General features: G+C 50.0%; 1 protein-coding gene across 7 annotated transcripts in view; it reads right to left on the bottom strand.

Moving 5' to 3' along the window:
• Positions 1-1282: 1282 nt before the first annotated feature.
• Positions 1283-17792, bottom strand: part of LARP4B (La ribonucleoprotein 4B) — a 95686-nt gene continuing 79176 nt past the window's right edge. For 2 of the 7 annotated variants that reach the window (XM_081560677.1, XM_081560679.1), the window contains 11 exons: positions 16603-16713; positions 14828-14881; positions 14530-14739; positions 11908-12014; positions 11199-11450; positions 10263-10308; positions 9215-9316; positions 7679-7843; positions 5523-5641; positions 5312-5426; positions 1283-4556 (listed from right to left, as the gene is read on the bottom strand). In XM_081560677.1, the coding sequence (XP_081416803.1) occupies positions 4284-4556; positions 5312-5426; positions 5523-5641; positions 7679-7843; positions 9215-9316; positions 10263-10308; positions 11199-11450; positions 11908-12014; positions 14530-14739; positions 14828-14881; positions 16603-16713 (1554 nt within the window). In that variant the 3' untranslated portion in view covers positions 1283-4283. Of the gene's footprint in view, positions 4557-5311; positions 5427-5522; positions 5642-7678; positions 7844-9214; positions 9317-10262; positions 10309-11198; positions 11451-11903; positions 12015-14529; positions 14740-14827; positions 14882-16602; positions 16714-17792 lie in introns of all 7 variants that reach the window. The other 5 variants (XM_081560678.1, XM_081560680.1, XM_081560681.1 and 2 more) reach the window with 4 other exon arrangements.

Raw genomic sequence — 17792 nt, 5'->3', positions numbered from 1 at the left:
AGCTGGTGTCGGCTGTGGCATCCCATCAGCACAGGGGCTGGAGCCAGAGAGCAGCACATAGCCTGACCCTGCTTTCGGTGACACAGAGCCCACCAGCTGCCTGCTTTCTTTTCTGACCCACTGCCGGGGAGGCGTGTCTTCGGGAATCTGAACTGGGTCTCCTCTGGCTGCCCAAGACCCAAGGCCTGCCGACATCCGCAGGGCCCATGAGGGCCCCTCCCAGCCAGCACTGTCACCTGCCAGGTGCTGGGTGTGTTCCTCGGCCCAGGGGTTGTTCCTCGCGTGGAGGCCCACTGGCCCCTGGGTCGGCCAAGTGGGAGGCATGTGTGCATCTTGCTGATCTGCTGGCAGGTCCCACCGAGCAGATCAGGGAGCTTGCACTTCAAGTTCTAGGGGGGCTGGCTTGGGGACCCCACTTTGAGGACTGAGCATTTCATAGTAGGACGAGGATAAAGGTTAGGGGTGGGTTCGTCTGTCTGGACCAGGACCCCGAGGTCAACTGGTCGGCAGACAGGTGCAGACCAAAGGGGTCTGGATGTAGCCTCACCCCCTGGCCCCACCGAGCCCATCAGACCAGCCTCCCCAGGCTGGGGTAGAGCTAGAGCTTCAGCATGGCCCCAGGGGCTTCTGACAATGTTGAGCAGCTTGAAATCAGTCGATGCTCAGGGCGCTGGAATCCTGTCCACAGGTGTGTGTGTTCATCCCATGTACACATGAGCGTGTGCAGGCTCCACGGTTGTCTTAGGCAAATTCAGTGGGTTACACCTGCTGTGGACAATACCTACTGCACTGAAAAAGACCTGGTCTCTGAACAGACCTTGGGGAGGCCCAGAAGCCTGAGCTACTGCAGGCGTGGGATGGCTCCAAGGGATCAGCGTGGGCGCAGGCTACCGCTGAACTTTGGGTCAAGTCCGTCACAGTTTCTGAGGCTCACTTAGGATTTGAACATGATGGTCCCATCTCTACCCCAGGTGACTTTATGTGGGCATCTCCTGAGACAAGCCCATTTAACAGAAGAAACAGAAGAGCCCAACACAGGGATACTTATTCTCGTGGTAAACCTTGGATTTAACGAACTGTGTCCTTACCAATACTTGCCTGAGAGCCCACCCTGCAGGCTGACAACTGAGGCACGGGGCACAGCACTCCCACTGCAAGGACTTAGGAGACGATGGAACCCGGACTTCATTCTCACGACACACATGGGATCAGACAAAATACTATTTTTTTAAAAAATGCATTCTGGAAAATTATAATTTTAAAAAAGTCAAAAGAAAACCCAAACAGTGCCTAAATCTTTATTTTTCATAACCTACATTTTTTCAAATTAGACAGTTTTACACTGAATGACACAAAAGGAAACTTAAATTACCAATAGTTTACACATAAGCTTGATTCCAGTCTTAATGAAAAAAAGTAGAACAGAAACAGAAGCCCTGGCGAGGCATCCGTGGCCCTGTCCTCCTGCAAGCTGGCGCCACGGCTGCTCCTTCAGGCCCACTGTCCACTGCTCCTTGGACCTGGATGCACTCTGGCCACGCCTGCCCCGAGGCCGAAGCCCCAGTGTGGGCTCCACATGGCGCTGTGGTGACCACGTGGCAACATGACACATTTCTTGCCACACTAGCGACCACCAGTGGTGGTTACAGGAGGGCCTGATCAGAAACAGCACAACACGGACTCTCAGAGAGCAACGACTGTGCGAAATTCATGTGAAACAGGGCGGGGCTCTCCCCCACATCTCTCCAAACGACACTGCACAACTGTCCGAGGAGAACGCCGTCTGTGCCGCCGTCTCTGACTCTACCTGAGGGACTGCCCGCAGAGAGGTGCTACGTGGCAGGAAGCCAGACACCCCCGTGCTTTCTGAGTGGAAAATCTCAGGAACCTCAGAAAGGCGGGGTTGGGGGGCATTAGATGGCTATTTGGCATATCACCCTTGCTTAATTAAAAAGGATGCAATAAAAATGACATCCAAGTGAAGTCTGGACTCGAGGCTGCGGGAGCGGAGGCCTCATGTGACCGATGGGTCACACCACTTGGGGGCGCGGCTGCCATCACAGGGCCACACAGTGCGGATGGCCCTCCAGGGAGGAACCTGCTGCTACTGAAAACCAGTGTCTGGGCTCCACAGGGCGTGGACTTCGGGGCGACGTGCTGCATCGCTCCCTCCTCCAGCAGCCACATCACGGGGTCCTGGGCCTCTCCAGCTCTTCCTATAGCATGCACTGGTTTCGGTGGAATAGGTCAATCATTTCAAACTCTCTTAGTCAGCAATCTCACGACTACAATGAAGTAAATTCCCTGCTCCTTTCAGGGGCCTCAGAAACATGAGCACCGTGTGGGTGTCCAGGCCTTTGAACAAAGACGCTGCTCTCCAGGAGACGGGCCTGCTTTCCTTCGCAGGCGTGTCATGCTTATTAGCCATTTGTGATTCTAAAGAGATTATTTTTCACTTGCAGATCCTGCCAGTTTCCACTTTACAGATTATATTTTGAAAACGCTTTCACAATTAGCTGTGATTAGTACATACTTAACATACTTTAAGAAGAGCATGAAAACATTCGAAGGTTTTAATCAGACTTCCATCTCCCTTTCGCAGCAGCAAAGAGGCAGAAATCAGTTCAACACACCAGTACAAGAGAAAAAGAAAAAAAACTTCAACAAATTAAAATAATATTCAAACCACAACATTGAGTTTATCTACATCCAGGTCAATAGTAACATTTATAATATATCAATTTTTATCAGATTTTTCTCTTTAGGGTACCTTTTTAATATGTTCTGATTATTTACAACTGTACAAGCAAAGCACACACTCCCAAGTGCACATATTTAATACAGTATCGACTATTTGCATTTACAGGATTTTTCAACAATCTGAAAAAAGATCAACTGTGTAAGATCTTCCAAGTAAATTACAAACACGACTGCTAGTCCTTCCTACAGTGCTCACCCAGTGACACCGTGACAGCAGACCCCACTCATGCCAACCCAGGCCCATCTCAGAACTCTTAAGCTGTCCTATACAAAAGTTAAGGCAAAGTCATTTTCAAGTTTAAATAAAATTCAAGTCTTTAAATATTGGATGGAAATAATCTCTTAAAAAAAAAACCCTCAGTCTTATTAAATAACATTTTGTGGAATAAACTGTATGGTTACATTTAGCAGGAAATATTCTTATTTTAATGTCTGCTGCTTAGAATACTTAAAGAAAAAATTTAGGCATTTTAAAACAAAATAATTTATGTTAAACTTTATTATCAACTGCTAGCTTTAGTGCATGCGTGTTCTTGGAGAGCAGCACTTGGAGAAGGGATCACTGACCCTGTCTTGGAGGTAAGGAGAGTGGGCTGGGACCCTCCGCCACCAGAGGGCACCACGACCGCCTCCCCCACGATCCGCGCTGGGCCGGGAGGACCTGGGGGGCGGTGGCTGGGAGGACCCGGGAGGGGGGCCGGAAGGGCCAACTGCAAGCCAGGCTCCACGCCCTCCACACCTGCTTGCGGGAGCAAAACGGCAGGGTACAATTTCGCGGTAACATGTCAGTGGGCTACAAAGTTTATATTTCATTTGAGTTCTATTCACAATGTGCTTTGAGTTTATCTTACATAACAGCCACTTGAGACTAGAGTGAGGAGCTGGTTACTTGCTGGCAGGACAAGAGGGCTCTCGGGGCTGTGCAGGCTTACTCCGCCCAGTGGACCAAAACTGGACTCTGCTTAGAAAATGCTAGAACCACCTGTTAGGCTTCCGAGTGAAGGGCAGCTCCCAGGCCGGCGAGCCCCGCCCGCTCCCCCAGGCTGCGCTCACAGCATCACCTCAGTCCTCCTCCCTCGGTCCTCAGCTTCACCCAGCGGCCTGGACATCGCAGAGATACGCACTTGCTAACCAGTTATTTTAAAAAATGAAGTAGCATAGTTCCGCTTAATTTAGAAAAACTCACTATATATATATAGCTTGCATTCATAGCCACATGGAGGCTTAATAAAAAATATCAATTTGTTAGGATAAATGCATTTTCTATCCTGAAAAAAATCAGACTTATGCATCACCTCCAGTTAAGCACCAACCTAAAATAAGGTTTATATTAATTAAATCCTGAAAAATAGATTTTTTTCAAGAGGGGGGAAATCCGACTCATAGAAGAAAAATAACTTGCAGGCACCCTGTGGGCCTCATCTACACTGCAAGCTCCTAGCCAGCGGCTCACTCACGTCCGAGCGGGACAGTGCCTAGTTGTGGCGACCTCAGCTCCTCGCAGCCCTCCCAGACCTTGGTGCTCACTGAGGGGGCCTGGGTGGGGGGCTCTGTTCTCTGTGCGGACGCCGCCCCAAGCCCGGGGGTGACGGCCGGCGGCCCAGAGGCCTCCTCTGGTCTTTGGGTGGTCCTGGGCTGGACTTGGGGGCGGGGGGCTCTCTCTCCGTGACCTTCCTCTCTTCCTTCCCACAGCCGACCGGGTTTGGCTTCTGTTCTTTCTGGGGTTGCAACGGGGAAGACGGCGGCTCTCTACTTGTCCTCTGACAAATCTCTGCGTAGCTGGGTTTTCGCAATTCCTGGGAAACGGACAACTCTGGGGTTAGTGTGATGACACATGAGAATCAGGCTCACAGAGTCCGAGGTGCAAGTTTCCAACTGTAACCACGTTCAGAAGTATCTTAAATGAAGAGTTCCTGCATTTCAATAACTGAGTTTCCCCTGGAGCACAACTTTCCCTCCAAGACACTCTACAAATACTTTGTAAAAATGGATAAAAGGATAAAAGGCATAGAGAAGAAGAGTGCCGACTGAACTCCTTCCAGCCTCTGGCCTGTGGGGACTTCCGAGGCACAGACAAGCCCAAAGAGGCGGCAGACACCAGGCAGCTGCAATAATGAGAGCAGCAGTTGCTTTTGCCGGCCACGTGGCCTCCGGGACTGGGGAAGAGGATGGCCGGCCTGTGGGGGGGGCTGGAGGTGTGATGAAGGAAAGTCAGAGGTAACAACTTAAAAAAGGGGAGGGGGGGTTTCTAGGTAAGTGGAAGCATGAAGGCTAAATGACAGAAGAGGACACTTAAAAGTCTGTCATCTCCATCAACCATTTGTAACTTAAAAATGAAAGGAAGAGCAGTAGGGTGGGAGACGGGGGGGCCCTCTGATCCACAAGGCACAGGAGCTGGAAGCCGTGGCTCCTCGTACGATGAACAGCCACAGCGGTCAGCTGGAATTATCACCCAAGGCCTGGGTACCCTGTGCAGAGGGCCTGCTGTGCACGCGCGTGGCCGTCCCTTCTGGGAGCCCCTGAACATCCCCCCACCCCCGCGGGCACGTACCGAGGCGGCACCGTTCACCTGCACCGATTTACTTGCAGTGGTGTTCAGGGCCAGGGCGGGAGGTGGTCTGTCCACACTTGGGGTTTCCCTCTGCTTCTCTGCCACCTTGGCGTCCCTGGAAAGACGCCACCGGGCACACGCATGAGTGGACATGAGCGGGCAGCCCCGTGGAGGGCACCGGGCATGGGGCCCCGGGCACGGCCGGACTTACTCGGGCAGGCGGGCAGGGGAGGGGGTGCGCTCGCAGGCTGCGGACACGGCACAGGGAGCTGAGGGCTCTCGGGGGGGCACCGTGGGAAGAGTGTTCGTGCTGACGTCTGCATTCAGGCTCTGAAACCACGAAGAACAGTTCATCACCGCATAGAGGCACGTCCAGCAGGTCTCTGTCAATGATCTTAAACACACAGTGATGGTGTCCGCCGTCTTCGGGAGCAGGCGTGGGCCGACCCCGGGCAGAGTGGACACTGCAGCTGCCCCTTCTCTGGGGAGACCCTGCTGGTCTCCAGCCTTCCTGTGTGTGCGAGCACAGCGGCTGGTACACCCACTGTCCCAACAAGGACCAGACTGCACTCATCTGAGCTGCCGGCACCTGAACTCTCACATCTATGGTGCAGAGTCCCCAGCAGAGTCCAGCACGGCTCGGCCTCGCAGGGACATCAGCGCACAGCTCCACAATGACTGAACCTGAGCGCCTTGAGGGGTGAGGGTGGCAGTTCCCACCTGAATTCACCAGCAGCCCCTTAAAGCTGATCTGAACTCTCCTGACTCAACGGGAAGCAAAGAGACTTAGTCCGTTCGTTTAAGGCAGACACCTGGAGATGGGCAGTGACCACTCAAACACACAGTCATTTGTTAATTAAAAAAGGCAATAGAGCAAATAAAGAGCTGGAAGGGAGCCTGACTGCAAACAGGCCTTTTCTCAAAATCTCGTTCTTCAAAGCAGATAGAAAGTTCAGAAGTGAGAACTCTGGAGGGAACAGCACTGCTCTCCCCACCCAGGAGAACAGAGTTCAACCCCTGGGTCAGGTAGATACCTCTTCCTGGATGAGAGAATGGCTACCTAGGCACAGGGGAGGTGGTGACAGCGACCCGGGGGCCGTAAGAACCATCTCTCTCACGATTTTGTACTCAAGGGTGGTGGAAACACGGGCGTGGAAATGCCTCCTTTGTGTAAAAGCTCCCTCACACCCAGGGCACGTGGCGTGCTGCTGTGCTGTCAGAACCTGTCCCATCTGAGGCCTCCCAGGGCCCTACATGTCACCAAGGCCTTCTGCTGAGAAGCAGGGACATGGGCCCTCCCAGCTGGAATCAGGCTCAGACTTCTTAAAAGCAGCAATTCTTTACACAAGATAAATTTCGCACAAACTTGAAATGTAAAAATAATTTTTTTTTAAAGCTATTTTTGAAACAGGGTAGAAGCCTGCTTGTCCTGCTCCTCTGCCCACCTCAAGGGGAATGGGGTCCATGTGAAGCTAGGACTGGCTGCACCAACTCTGCCATCACTCCACGGGGCACTGACACCTCAAACATCACTATCTGGAATTTAAGGTATACAGTAACGTGCAGGGCACATCAAGTTTAGTAAGTGCTTCTCTCTAAAATAAAATGCGGAATCCTCTCAGTCTCGAAGGCTAAAAACAGGAGCAGTAAACACGCACCAGTATGAGACAAGTAAAAAGACCTGGCTTACAGGGCACCATGACCCTGCCTGGCACTGACGGGCTCTGCAGGGCTCTCCAGGTGCAGATGCTGTGGATGGGGTCTGCCAGGCAGTGCCTTCCCCAACCCAGAGTGGGGGATTCTGACTCAGATCCGGGGGCAGTAGGTGGTGTGATGGTGGCAAGGGGAAAGGACATGGGGGTGATGGTGGTGAGAGAGCCAGGCTGAGAGCTCAGCGGGGTGCTGGGCGAGGCGTTCCGGCCCCCCTGCCCTGATTCTGGCAGTAGCGCGGTCCCTCTACTGTTGCCGGCAGCAGAGCCACAGGGAGCGCCTGGGGCCCACGGTGCTCGTCATTCCCAGGGTGGAGTCACTGCTGAGGAGTGATCCCTAGGAGGTCACCGACAGCCCCCCGTATTACAGTAAAGTTGCTCAGGCTTCTGGTTATTCATGTAGATTATTCAAAACATGTTATTTCTGGCATGATTCAGATTTTTCTTTTTTACTCTGCTGATTTGGAAAATGAACGCAGGTCCTAAAAAGCAAGAATAATGACGCAACCTGCATTTCTATAGCCCAGCAGCACAGGGCTCTTTTCTGACCCTGCCGCTCAAAACCTGGGAGGTCACTTGCCCTCCATAAGCCTCTTCCACAAGTGGACACAGCATGCCTGTGAAGAGCAGGGGCAAGCATCAGGCTCGGACATCTTACCCTTTCTTTGGATGTTCCTGCGAGCAAGCCAGACAGCCTGTTCTCAAACAAGTCCTCCGTCTTCAAATGCCCCGCTGCCCCAGGCAGTGGGGGAAAGCTGGACAGGCCTAATTCGAAGCTGGGGGACGGCGGTCTGGGTGGCGTTGGAGACTGAGTCTGACTCCTCTGAAAGAGAGGAACACGGTACAGTTGCCCAGGGTGGCTGGGCAAGAGGGGCTCAGAAACACCTCCCTAGTCTCTGAGGTCCTCAACCCTGCCAACGTGGTCACCTATCAAAGGTCACCTGGTTAGGCAGCTTCATCCATGAAAGTGGAGCTGAAAAGGCAGAATGAACAGCAGGGCTCTGCCAGCCACGCTCAAACATGTGGTAAGAGCTGGGTGTGTGCGACACCCAGATCTCCAAGCAGCTGACACAGACCAGTGGGACACAGCAAAGTCCCAAGAGCCTGCATCTTGACATTAACCTTATTCACCTCCACCAAGTTCTGTGTTACCACAGCAGAATCTATAATCTAAGAAATAGAGGAGAAAGTAGAAGAAAACAAAAGTCACGCTCTCAACTCTGTATAACTTATGTTAGAAATTTCACAAGGATTTCCATTAAAAAAAGTTCAATAGAAAAGGGAGAGGGGGTTTTAGTTATCTGAAAATTAACTTATTGAAACCCCTAATATTTTTAAATCAGCATGTAAAAGCATGGTATTTAATAAGAGATTCTATCACACTCCCTGACTTCAAGAACGTAAACTCAGCATAATACTCGAGTAAAACTTTTAAGTCCAAGACCTCAGGAGAAAGGCAGCGATGTATTTTTTTACTGGAACGCCCCTAGTCAGCATACCAGCAGCCGTTCTGAGCACCCAGCTCCTGAGCTGAGAGAGATGGGGCGGAAAGGGGACATGAGCTTACACTGGGGAGAACACAGGTATTTTTAGCTGAATGGTGGGCTACTTGTACAGGAATCCATGTTCTCCTGGGGCTTACTTCACAGGAAAGGCCACTATTTCCCAAAAACTTAACACCAACAGGTATCTCTACAGAAGCAAAATCTAGAGAAACTGTGGTAGAGCTCAGGAGCCCAGGTCAAGGATGAAATCAAGCTGACCACTGCCCGAGTATGCTTTGGGCCTCTGGCCGTGTCTCCTCCGCGGCACTGGTGCCTACAGGCCGCCAACCTTGCTGCGCCCGTGCCCTCCGAATCAGGCTGCACTGTGCCCTGCAGCCCAGCACATGCTGGGTCATCCTCACCTCAAAGCAATTTTCAGAGGCTTCACTTTAAAGCTCTGCATGTTTCTGAGGTGAACCCAGCTTTTTGAAAGACGAGCATTTCTAGGAAGGAAGACCTGGCTTTTAGGACCAAAGAGGCAGCGTTTGAACATTTTTAGAGTCTGAATGGCTTTAGGTAAGGCATGAGTGCCATCCCTGGTCCTAGGGAGCGTGGCCTAGCCTCCAGTTCATGTCTGCCACCTGCCTCCAAGCTTCTCAGGTGCTCAGAACACCCAGTGTAGCGACAGGCTCACTGTCGAATACACACACCTGCACCACGTGCGTGGGCATCGGAGTGGTTCCAGGCGTGAACACACAGATCAGGAACACGACACAGAACGAGACCGGCACGGCGATAGGATACATTTCCCCCTGGAGATGATACAGTGAGCAGGGGGATGACTCCTGTGGGGTGACCGGGATCTCAAGAGACAGATGCCTGTTCTGTTGGTCCAAATGTACAGGAATTCATGCATTCCAACTGGAACCGACACAAACTGCCTTACCAAAGGAGTCACCAAAAACTAGACTGAACTGACAAATATGGTAAAATCAGGATGTTCACTTATTACCAATGAGCACTTTCTAAACTCTATGCAAATAAAAGCTATGTCCTGTAAGGGGAATGCATAACTCAATGGCTTGGGGAACTGCCTCAGGGTCTTCTCCAGCTTCCAAGTGAAGAGCTCTGCATAGAGAGCCCACATTCACAAGAATACTGCCCACATTGCCAGGTGCTCGCCCCCATCAGAGCCCTGCAGAGTGTCACCCAGAGGGAAGCTGCTCAGTCACTAAGCAGACACAGTCACCCCTGTACGCCCATCACTGATTTTGGGTTTGTCCTGACCGTAAGCTACAGTAGAAGGCACTGTGTAGAATGCTTTCTACACAGTGGGTACAGAGTAAAATATTTTGAATGAAAAACACTGATGAGCTAATTCCTACATGGGAGACGTTCACTCTGCTTGTCCAAACTCATGGTCCCAGTGATTTCAAAGTACACCACTACCTGGTTACCTGCACAGAAAGCACCCATCTTGGATGCGTGTGGATAGACCACACGTGTGCAAGGCGCCCCTGGGTGCACCTGTGTGTTGCACAGGGCACAGAGCAGCCAGCGGTTTCTCAGGAAACCAGCCATCACCTCCTCTTCAGAGCATCAAAAGGGGCCATTATCACCCAGCCGACACCACATGGCGAGAAAACCGCAGGACCACGTCTAAAAGCTCTTTCTCACACCTTCGTCAAACCTCATGCTTGTTCAGTGTAAGCGGGGTTGAAACGTCAGGCAAAAGCGGCAGGGCTCTGAGGTACTCACTGTGAACTTCTCCTCCCGCTTCTTCCGATAACCAAAGGAGCTCTTCCTAGAGAAGAGGAAAGCAGCAGACTGTGACCTTTTCCACTGGAAACAGATTTCACGGAGCACAGTGTGTGCATGCACGTTCAGTCTTCACGACTTTGTAATCTACTACAGATGCTTTAGATTCTAAAATCCCAATATTTTAAGCAAAACAAAAATTTTATAATAAAGAAGTAAAAGTGAGGTCTAGATAGGGATATAAAAGAAAACATTGATTTAAATTTAGAATTTTTGTTATGATATGAATATTCGAACATCCATTCAGCTGGAGTGGCAAGATGTGTAAAATCCAACATGGAGCTATAAAGGTGAATTGTGAAAAAAACAGCAATGACGATCCATCGGATTGATCATCCAAAGGCACAGTACCCAGGCCCTGGTCCACTCCCAAGCCCCCAGCCCTCACTCCACTGAACCACACGGGGCTTCCTCTCCTGTCTGCCAGCCTTTCACTCCATGGTTCCCAAGTCATGTTTCCAAGGTTCAAGGTCTAAATTGCTGGCTTCAGTGCCCTTCCCCAAACTCAGCTTAAGCCCAGCAACCTTCCGAATGGATGTCACGCAGGCCTGAGGGCACCAAGACACTTCACTGCCCTGACGGCTTCCATGGTCTGACAATCCATACAGCTGCCCAGCCAGGGTCGACACGTTAATGACCAGGACCCAGGGTCTGGCCCACCCTCGGTTCCCACGGAACCATGTCCTGTCACCACAATGGGACCAGCCAAGTCTCTACTCTAAAAGTAACCCTCTGAGTGACTATACAAGACCTTGGATAGCTATAGCCTTCCCTTTGATTTTCTGTGAGGGACATCTAAATTCACGGAATTTGACACGACTAATAGTTTTAAGTAGTGCCCACAGTACCTGTCCAACAGAAATCATGAGCACTCACCTCCCTCTGCCTAAGCCCGGGGAGGACTCGAAGCTGCTCTGTTCCACGCGCCCGAGCCCCACGTCTCTCTTGGCAAAAGCCGGAGGGTTCTGGAGCCGAGCTCGCGGCTGAGCCGTCTGCCTCACTTGTGGGCTGCGCACACCGTTCATCAAGCGGTCAGCAGTGAAGTTAAATATGGAAGGACTTTCCAGCAGCCCAGGCCCCCTCTCTGCACTGGGGATGGCATGGCGCAGGTGAGACTTACTAGGATTCCTGCAGACGAAATGTTTGTGCACGCTCAGTTCCCAAATGATCATGGTGTCAGGAAACAGGTGTGCCAACACAGAAACAGCTGAGCAGAAGTCTGCTCTCTACTTAGGAAAAATATTAGCAACGATATGTCTGGTAAAGCAAACCTAAACACAGCATCAATGTTCTGCGTGGCTGCAGCTACATCTGAATGAAAAGCAGACATGCACAGAGGCAGTGCACCCGTCCCCACGGGGCGCCAGGGCACGCACAGCAGGGAGCTCCGTGCTTGAGTCTCTCACCCCAATGGGCAGGGCTGCTTGTCACACCCACCGTCAGTGACCAGGGCACAGCCTCTCTGCTTAGTGTGACCACTGAGTATGATCACACGCACCTGCTAGCCTTTGGCAGTGCACAGTGTGGCAGCAACCTCCTGTTACAACACTGCAAAGACTGCAGCATTCCCCTTTCACAAACTTGCCTGCTCCTTGGAGGATACTGTCTGAGTGAAGCCAGAGGAGACGCGGCAGGTTTGAAGGTTGGAGACGTGAACCCATTTATAAATCCAGTATTTGGAAATGGCGTTACCTAGAAAACAGACTTCAGGTTGGTTAAATCTGGTAGTGGATGTTCACATCACACTTGGAGCGCTCACCGCGGAGAAGAGCGCTGGGCAGGATGACTGCCAATGGCCAAGGTGTCCTGAGAGCCCACAACAAGCCCTGGGAATCTGCCTCACACACATGGAAGGGAGCACCTGCCCAGAAGCCCACCCCCTGACCCCCACCTCCCTCGCTGAGCACAGGCGGAACACGGGACCCACTGGCTCGTTTCCAGAGTCCCAGTGCCCAGGCCAACACCCCCACTGCACCAACACCAAGCCAGCAACTCCTCGTTCCTGGTGACTTCAATAAAGTCCATCAGAGTCCTCAATCCTAGGGACAGTCAAGGATCTGTGTCATAATCATGGCCTCTGAGAGGCTGTTTTAACCTCACCTGCATGTAAGTCTTGCTCTGAGTATCATATTTTCAGGTCATTCATAATTATGCCCCAACTCACAATTCATGGTAATATACTATATACAAATATACTAACATATTATGTCAGAAAAAAATTAAACAGGGTCAAAGTATCCTTAAAAGAAACAATACTAAATATAATCTTAAAATGTAAAAAAAGCCTAAGTGCAGAATTTTAAATATCAGCCAATTGTTTTAAAAAATATAGTCACAAAAATAAGATAAAACTTAGTGTTGAAATGGTTCTTTTTAAAAAAAGATGAAGAGGGATCACTCCAGTTTTCTGGATTCTGAACTGTGGTTTCAAACACTTTCTGTGTAAACAACATTCCTTGATTGATCCAAGGCACTTAACCCCCAAGTACCACGCAGTTCCCGCCTACATTAAAATGAAAGGAAAAGTAAAAAAAGCTGGCGATTCCTCTTAATTAGAGCCAACTGAAAGCTATAATAATAGGATAACTAGAAACAGTTCCAGAGAAGGCTATGGCACCCCACTTCAGTACTCTTGCCTGGAAAATCCCATGGACGGAGGAGCCTGGTAGGCTGCAGTCCATGGGGTCGCGAAGAGTCGGACACAACTGAGTGACTTCACTTTCAGTTTTCACTTTCATGCATTGGAGAAGGAAATGGCAACCCACTCCAGTGTTCTTGCCTGGAGAATTCCAGGGACAGGGGAGCCTGGTGGGCTGCCGTCTATGGGGTCGCACAGAGTCGGACACGACTGAAGCGACTTAGCAGCAGCAGCAGCAGAAACAGTTCAAGATCAAAACAAAATCATTTGAAATTTTAAAAGAAAATGAAACCAACAAAAGGGAAATTAAGAGGGAGAAAGATGCAGTGAAAGCTGTGTTAGCATCTCTGAAGTTCTTAGAAACATACCCATCATACCAGAACTAGATTCTGAAGACTGTAAATCATGGAAGAACACTTGAGATGAATCACTTCATAAGTGCCATTTTACACGTAAAACTATGGAATTTAAGTAAGTGTGCTCAAGAGTTTAAATAAAAATAAACTGGTTGCTAAGGCAGCTGGTAACACAACTTGTTGAGAACTAACTGGCCCCACCTCGTTGCTCCTGCTCACAATGACACGACCTGTTTTAGAGCAGTTGCTGGGTCTCACATGGCCCAGCCAGACCAAAGGGACCAGCCACTTGTCCAGACTACTGATGCGGAGGTGAAGGACAAACGCAACTAGAGACAAAAGCACACAGTAGGCATCCTCTGGAGCAACCATTCACCCGAGAGTGATAGACACTGCCACAGCCCTCGTTTGCAAAAAAACCGAGCATCGGCAAAGCACATTGAAGCCTGCCATCCGTCCTCCATTGTTCAGGACTGTCACAAGCTTAGGAAACACCACTTTCCCCTTCAAACCACGTCCCACTGCACCCCTTCTGTGCTCAGAAGGACCCAGCTATCCCACAGCTCATGACCACATGTTGTGCTGCTCTCAGGGCTACATAGCTAGGAGAGGAAACACATAACTGCTGCTGCTAAGTCGCTTCAGTCATGTCCGACTCTGTGCGACCCCATAGACGGTAGCCCCCCAGGCTTCCCCGTCCCCGGGATTCTCCAGGCGAGAACACTGGAGTGGGTTGCCATTTCCTTCTCCAATGCATGAAAGTGAGAAGTGAAAGTGAAGTCGCTCAGTCATGTCCGACCCTTAGCGACCACATGGACTGCAGACTACCAGGCTCCTCCGTCCATGGGAGTTTCCCGGCAAGAGTACTGGAGTGGGTTGCCATTTCCTTCTCCGAAACACATGACAGGAGGGAGGCAAATGGGCAAAGGATGGGGACTGCATCATCAGCGATTTCTTCAAGTTTTTGCAGCTCTTTATTTATCTTCCAGTGAAACTGAAAACCCCCCACGGAGTGTCAAGGCCCATTTGACCGCACCACCAGAACAGGCATCAACCTAGAGGAAGGTCTCTACCGCCAGCCATCTGAACTGGCGTTCCCCTTAGAGGAAAGTCTCTATCACCCGCCATCTGAACTGGCATCCCTTTAGAGAAGGGCATCTACCGCCCAGCGCACCAAGGGTCTGCGACAGGAGCTCCAGCAAGGCCTACTCACCAAGGGCGGGTCAAGATAGCTGTGTGTCGCTGACCACGTCTGGGGAGCTATCAGGCTGTACAGAGGGAACTGCTGCTGGGGACTATAGACTGGAGGTAAGTAAAACGACGCCGTGTAGCGCTGCTGTGTGTAGAGGCTCATGTCCAGAGGCCTAAAGCCATTCTTTGGCAAAAACGTGTTTATAGCTATTGCCTTTGCCTTTATCCGTGCCTGTGTGAAAACACAGAAGTTTCTGTTATTAATTGAATACTTAAGGACACTGATCTGCAGGTAAAGCGTAACCAATGGTCTTGCTTACCTTAATTGGTTTTCCTTGAAAGGTTTTGACTTCTTCTCTCAGATATTTGTAAGCCTGAGGACAAAATCATCCATAATACCATTGCGTTAATCTTATAAGATGAACCTACAATTAATTCAGTACCTCAAGTAAGCAATTATGTAGTCAGAATATGGTGGATAGGACCTAGAACAAGGATTCTTCACTTTTTTTGGGTCATGGATTCCTTAAAAGACCTGGTAAGACCTATGGAGCCCCTACCCCAAATCCTCAAATTAGTATGTTATAAATTGATTACCCATCAATAAAGAGAAAAAAGGAAAAAAATTCTCACGAGCAGTATCTGTATATAATTTAAGTGTTGACAGAAAGCACACAGCATTTCACAGACCCTAGGCCAGGAGTCCTCACCCAGGAGAACACCAAACTCCTAAGTAATAACCCCATGGGCACTCAGAATCACATGGCTCGGCGTTGCGATGTTCAGAAGTCACTGCTTAGGCAGCTCCTTGCTCATCTCCAAGTTCTCCTATGTAGCTCTGAGGGCTCTGCATCCCCCGAGTCGGCCTCATGCCATGTTCTCCACGCTGGTGGGGGGCTGGAGAGGCGGCTGCCGCCTGCTCCACACACCTGCCTTCTCTCACCTCCCATCACCCTGCTTCTCCTGGTCCCTCTCTTTCCCTCCATTCAGATAAAACTTGTCTTTCAGGCTCCTCTCTCTCTCTCTCCTGAAGGCTCTGCAGGCTCACTATGCACACCTCACACTCCATGGCTGTTCCTCTACACAGGCAAGTGCTTCCTCTGAACACGATGCTTCCTTCCACGGCAGGGAGCTGTCTGAACTCCTGCCTCCCACAGGGCTCCTCAATGCCTTCTCATGCACCTCGTAACACAAGGCTGCCCAGGCAATGTTAGACTTAGGTACAAATTTCTCAAACACTTTTCCAAATATTGAAATCATTCTCTGTACAGAGATAAGAACAGAACCAGTTTTCCTAGGCTGCCCGTGTTACATGTCCTTAGAAAATAATGCCTATGCTCTGCACACTGTTACAAAACTGTCTACACACACACACCTATTTAGGATTTCCCTGCACTTCAGGTTCACTGCACATGGTGACTGGAGCTGTGAAATTAAAAGATGCTTGCTCCTTGGAAGAAAAGCTATGACAAACCTAGACAGCATATTAAAAAGCAGAGACATTACTTTGCCAACAAAGGTCTATCTAGTCAAAGCTATAGTTTTTCCAGTACTCATGTATGGATGTGAGAGTCGGACTATAAAGAAAGCTGAGCACCGAAGAATTGATGCTTTTGAACTGTGGTGTTGGAGAAGACTCTTGAGAGTCCCTTGGACTGCAAGGAGATCCAACCAGTCCATCCTAAAGGAGATCAGTCCTGAGTGTTCATTGGAAGGACTGATGTTGAAGCTGAAACTCCAAAAGTTTGGCCACCTGATGTGAAGAACTGACTCATTAGAAAAGATCCCGATGCTGGGAAAGATTGAAGGCGGAAGGAGAAGGGGATGACAGAGGATAAGATGGTTGGATGGCATCACTGACTCAATGGACATGAGTTCGAGTAAACTCTAGGAGCTGGTGATGGATAGGGAGGCCTGGCATGCTGTAGTCCATAGGGTTGCAAAGAGTCGGACACGACTGAGTGACTGAACTGAACTCACAGCCAATCGTCACCCCTGTGCCCACACTGAGCCCTATCGTGTACTGACTGCAAAGTGCTGGTAAACTGCACTTCACAGAGGGTATGGGGCAGGGGGTGCACAAGGAAGAACTTACCTGTTGTGCATCAGCTTCTGTTTCAAATGTAATAAACCAATTATCATTATAGGCAAATTCACAGTTTATAAATCTCGGTAAGTTATCTCCTTTAAATAGTGCTTCTACTTCCTACAGGAAACAGAAGTTAGAAATTAATTCTCAACTGTGCACCGTTTGTCTTCACTAAAGAAACACGAGGCCTGTTCTTAAGGACAGACGCTGAAAAGACAACCCCAGCTCACCGAAGTCCAGGGCTCTCTCGGTGGCTGAGGCATTTGACATAGCTTCCAGAATTACCATTGCCACAGGAAATAAGCTCACAAACCACTGACAGCTCTCCCAAACCCCAAGAGACCAGTAATTAAATTAACGGGAAAATACCAGTAGGCTAACAAGGACACAATTTAGAGTGGGAGAAAGGTAATTTAAGAAATCAATAAATGAGCTGGACTTTTGAGACTAACCAGAGTTACCTTCCCACATAAGATAAGTACAAACAAAAGATAAAATATATGAAATAATGGCTCTCAGACAGTGTACCTTGGGCTGTGCGGGACAGCATTCTTTAAGAAGAACAGGTACAGATGGTCTAAGAGCACCTGACTCATGGGTGGGGCTTCCAGGCTGTGGTGCCAGGAGGGTGGGCACAGGCCCGGTACAAAGCTACAGAGCTCAGGGGGTTCCCCCAGGGCTCTGTGCTTAGGACACAGTGACTTGGAGTGGAGAGAACCACCCCCCGCCCAAGTTCTCCAGGATCAGGGAGAGTCTCTAGCAGCCGGAGTGGAAAACGGAGCTCACTAGGGACCACAGGCGGAGCCCTCAGAAAGCACTGGCCCAGAGTGAGGCCAATCTGCTCCCACGGGTTCAAAGTCACTGAAGTTGAGTCGCAAACAGCTCAGGAACATGCACAGGAAGGAGCACAAAATACTCCGTACCCAAGAAAGTAAAACCCCCAACACCTGGCATCCATCCCAAATTTGCCAGGCGCACAAAGAAATAGAAAAATATTACCTACAGTGAAAAAAATCAACCACCAAATTAGACTGAGAAACGCATGGATACTGGCATGTTGGCTCAAGTTGAGCACAAGCCACACTGGTGTGCACAGCACCCCTCACCGTGAAAACACTTGCTCTGAGAGTTGAATGAATGTGTTCTCTGTCTCAACTTGGTGGTTTACTATTTTTACTTCAAAATGAGTAAGTATT

Source organism: Giraffa tippelskirchi, chromosome 13 (genome assembly GCF_054371585.1).
Source record: "Giraffa tippelskirchi isolate mGirTip1 chromosome 13, T2T-mGirTip1v1.2.pri, whole genome shotgun sequence".
NCBI lineage: Eukaryota > Metazoa > Chordata > Mammalia > Artiodactyla > Giraffidae > Giraffa > Giraffa tippelskirchi.
This window is presented reverse-complemented; position numbering and strand designations above follow the sequence as displayed.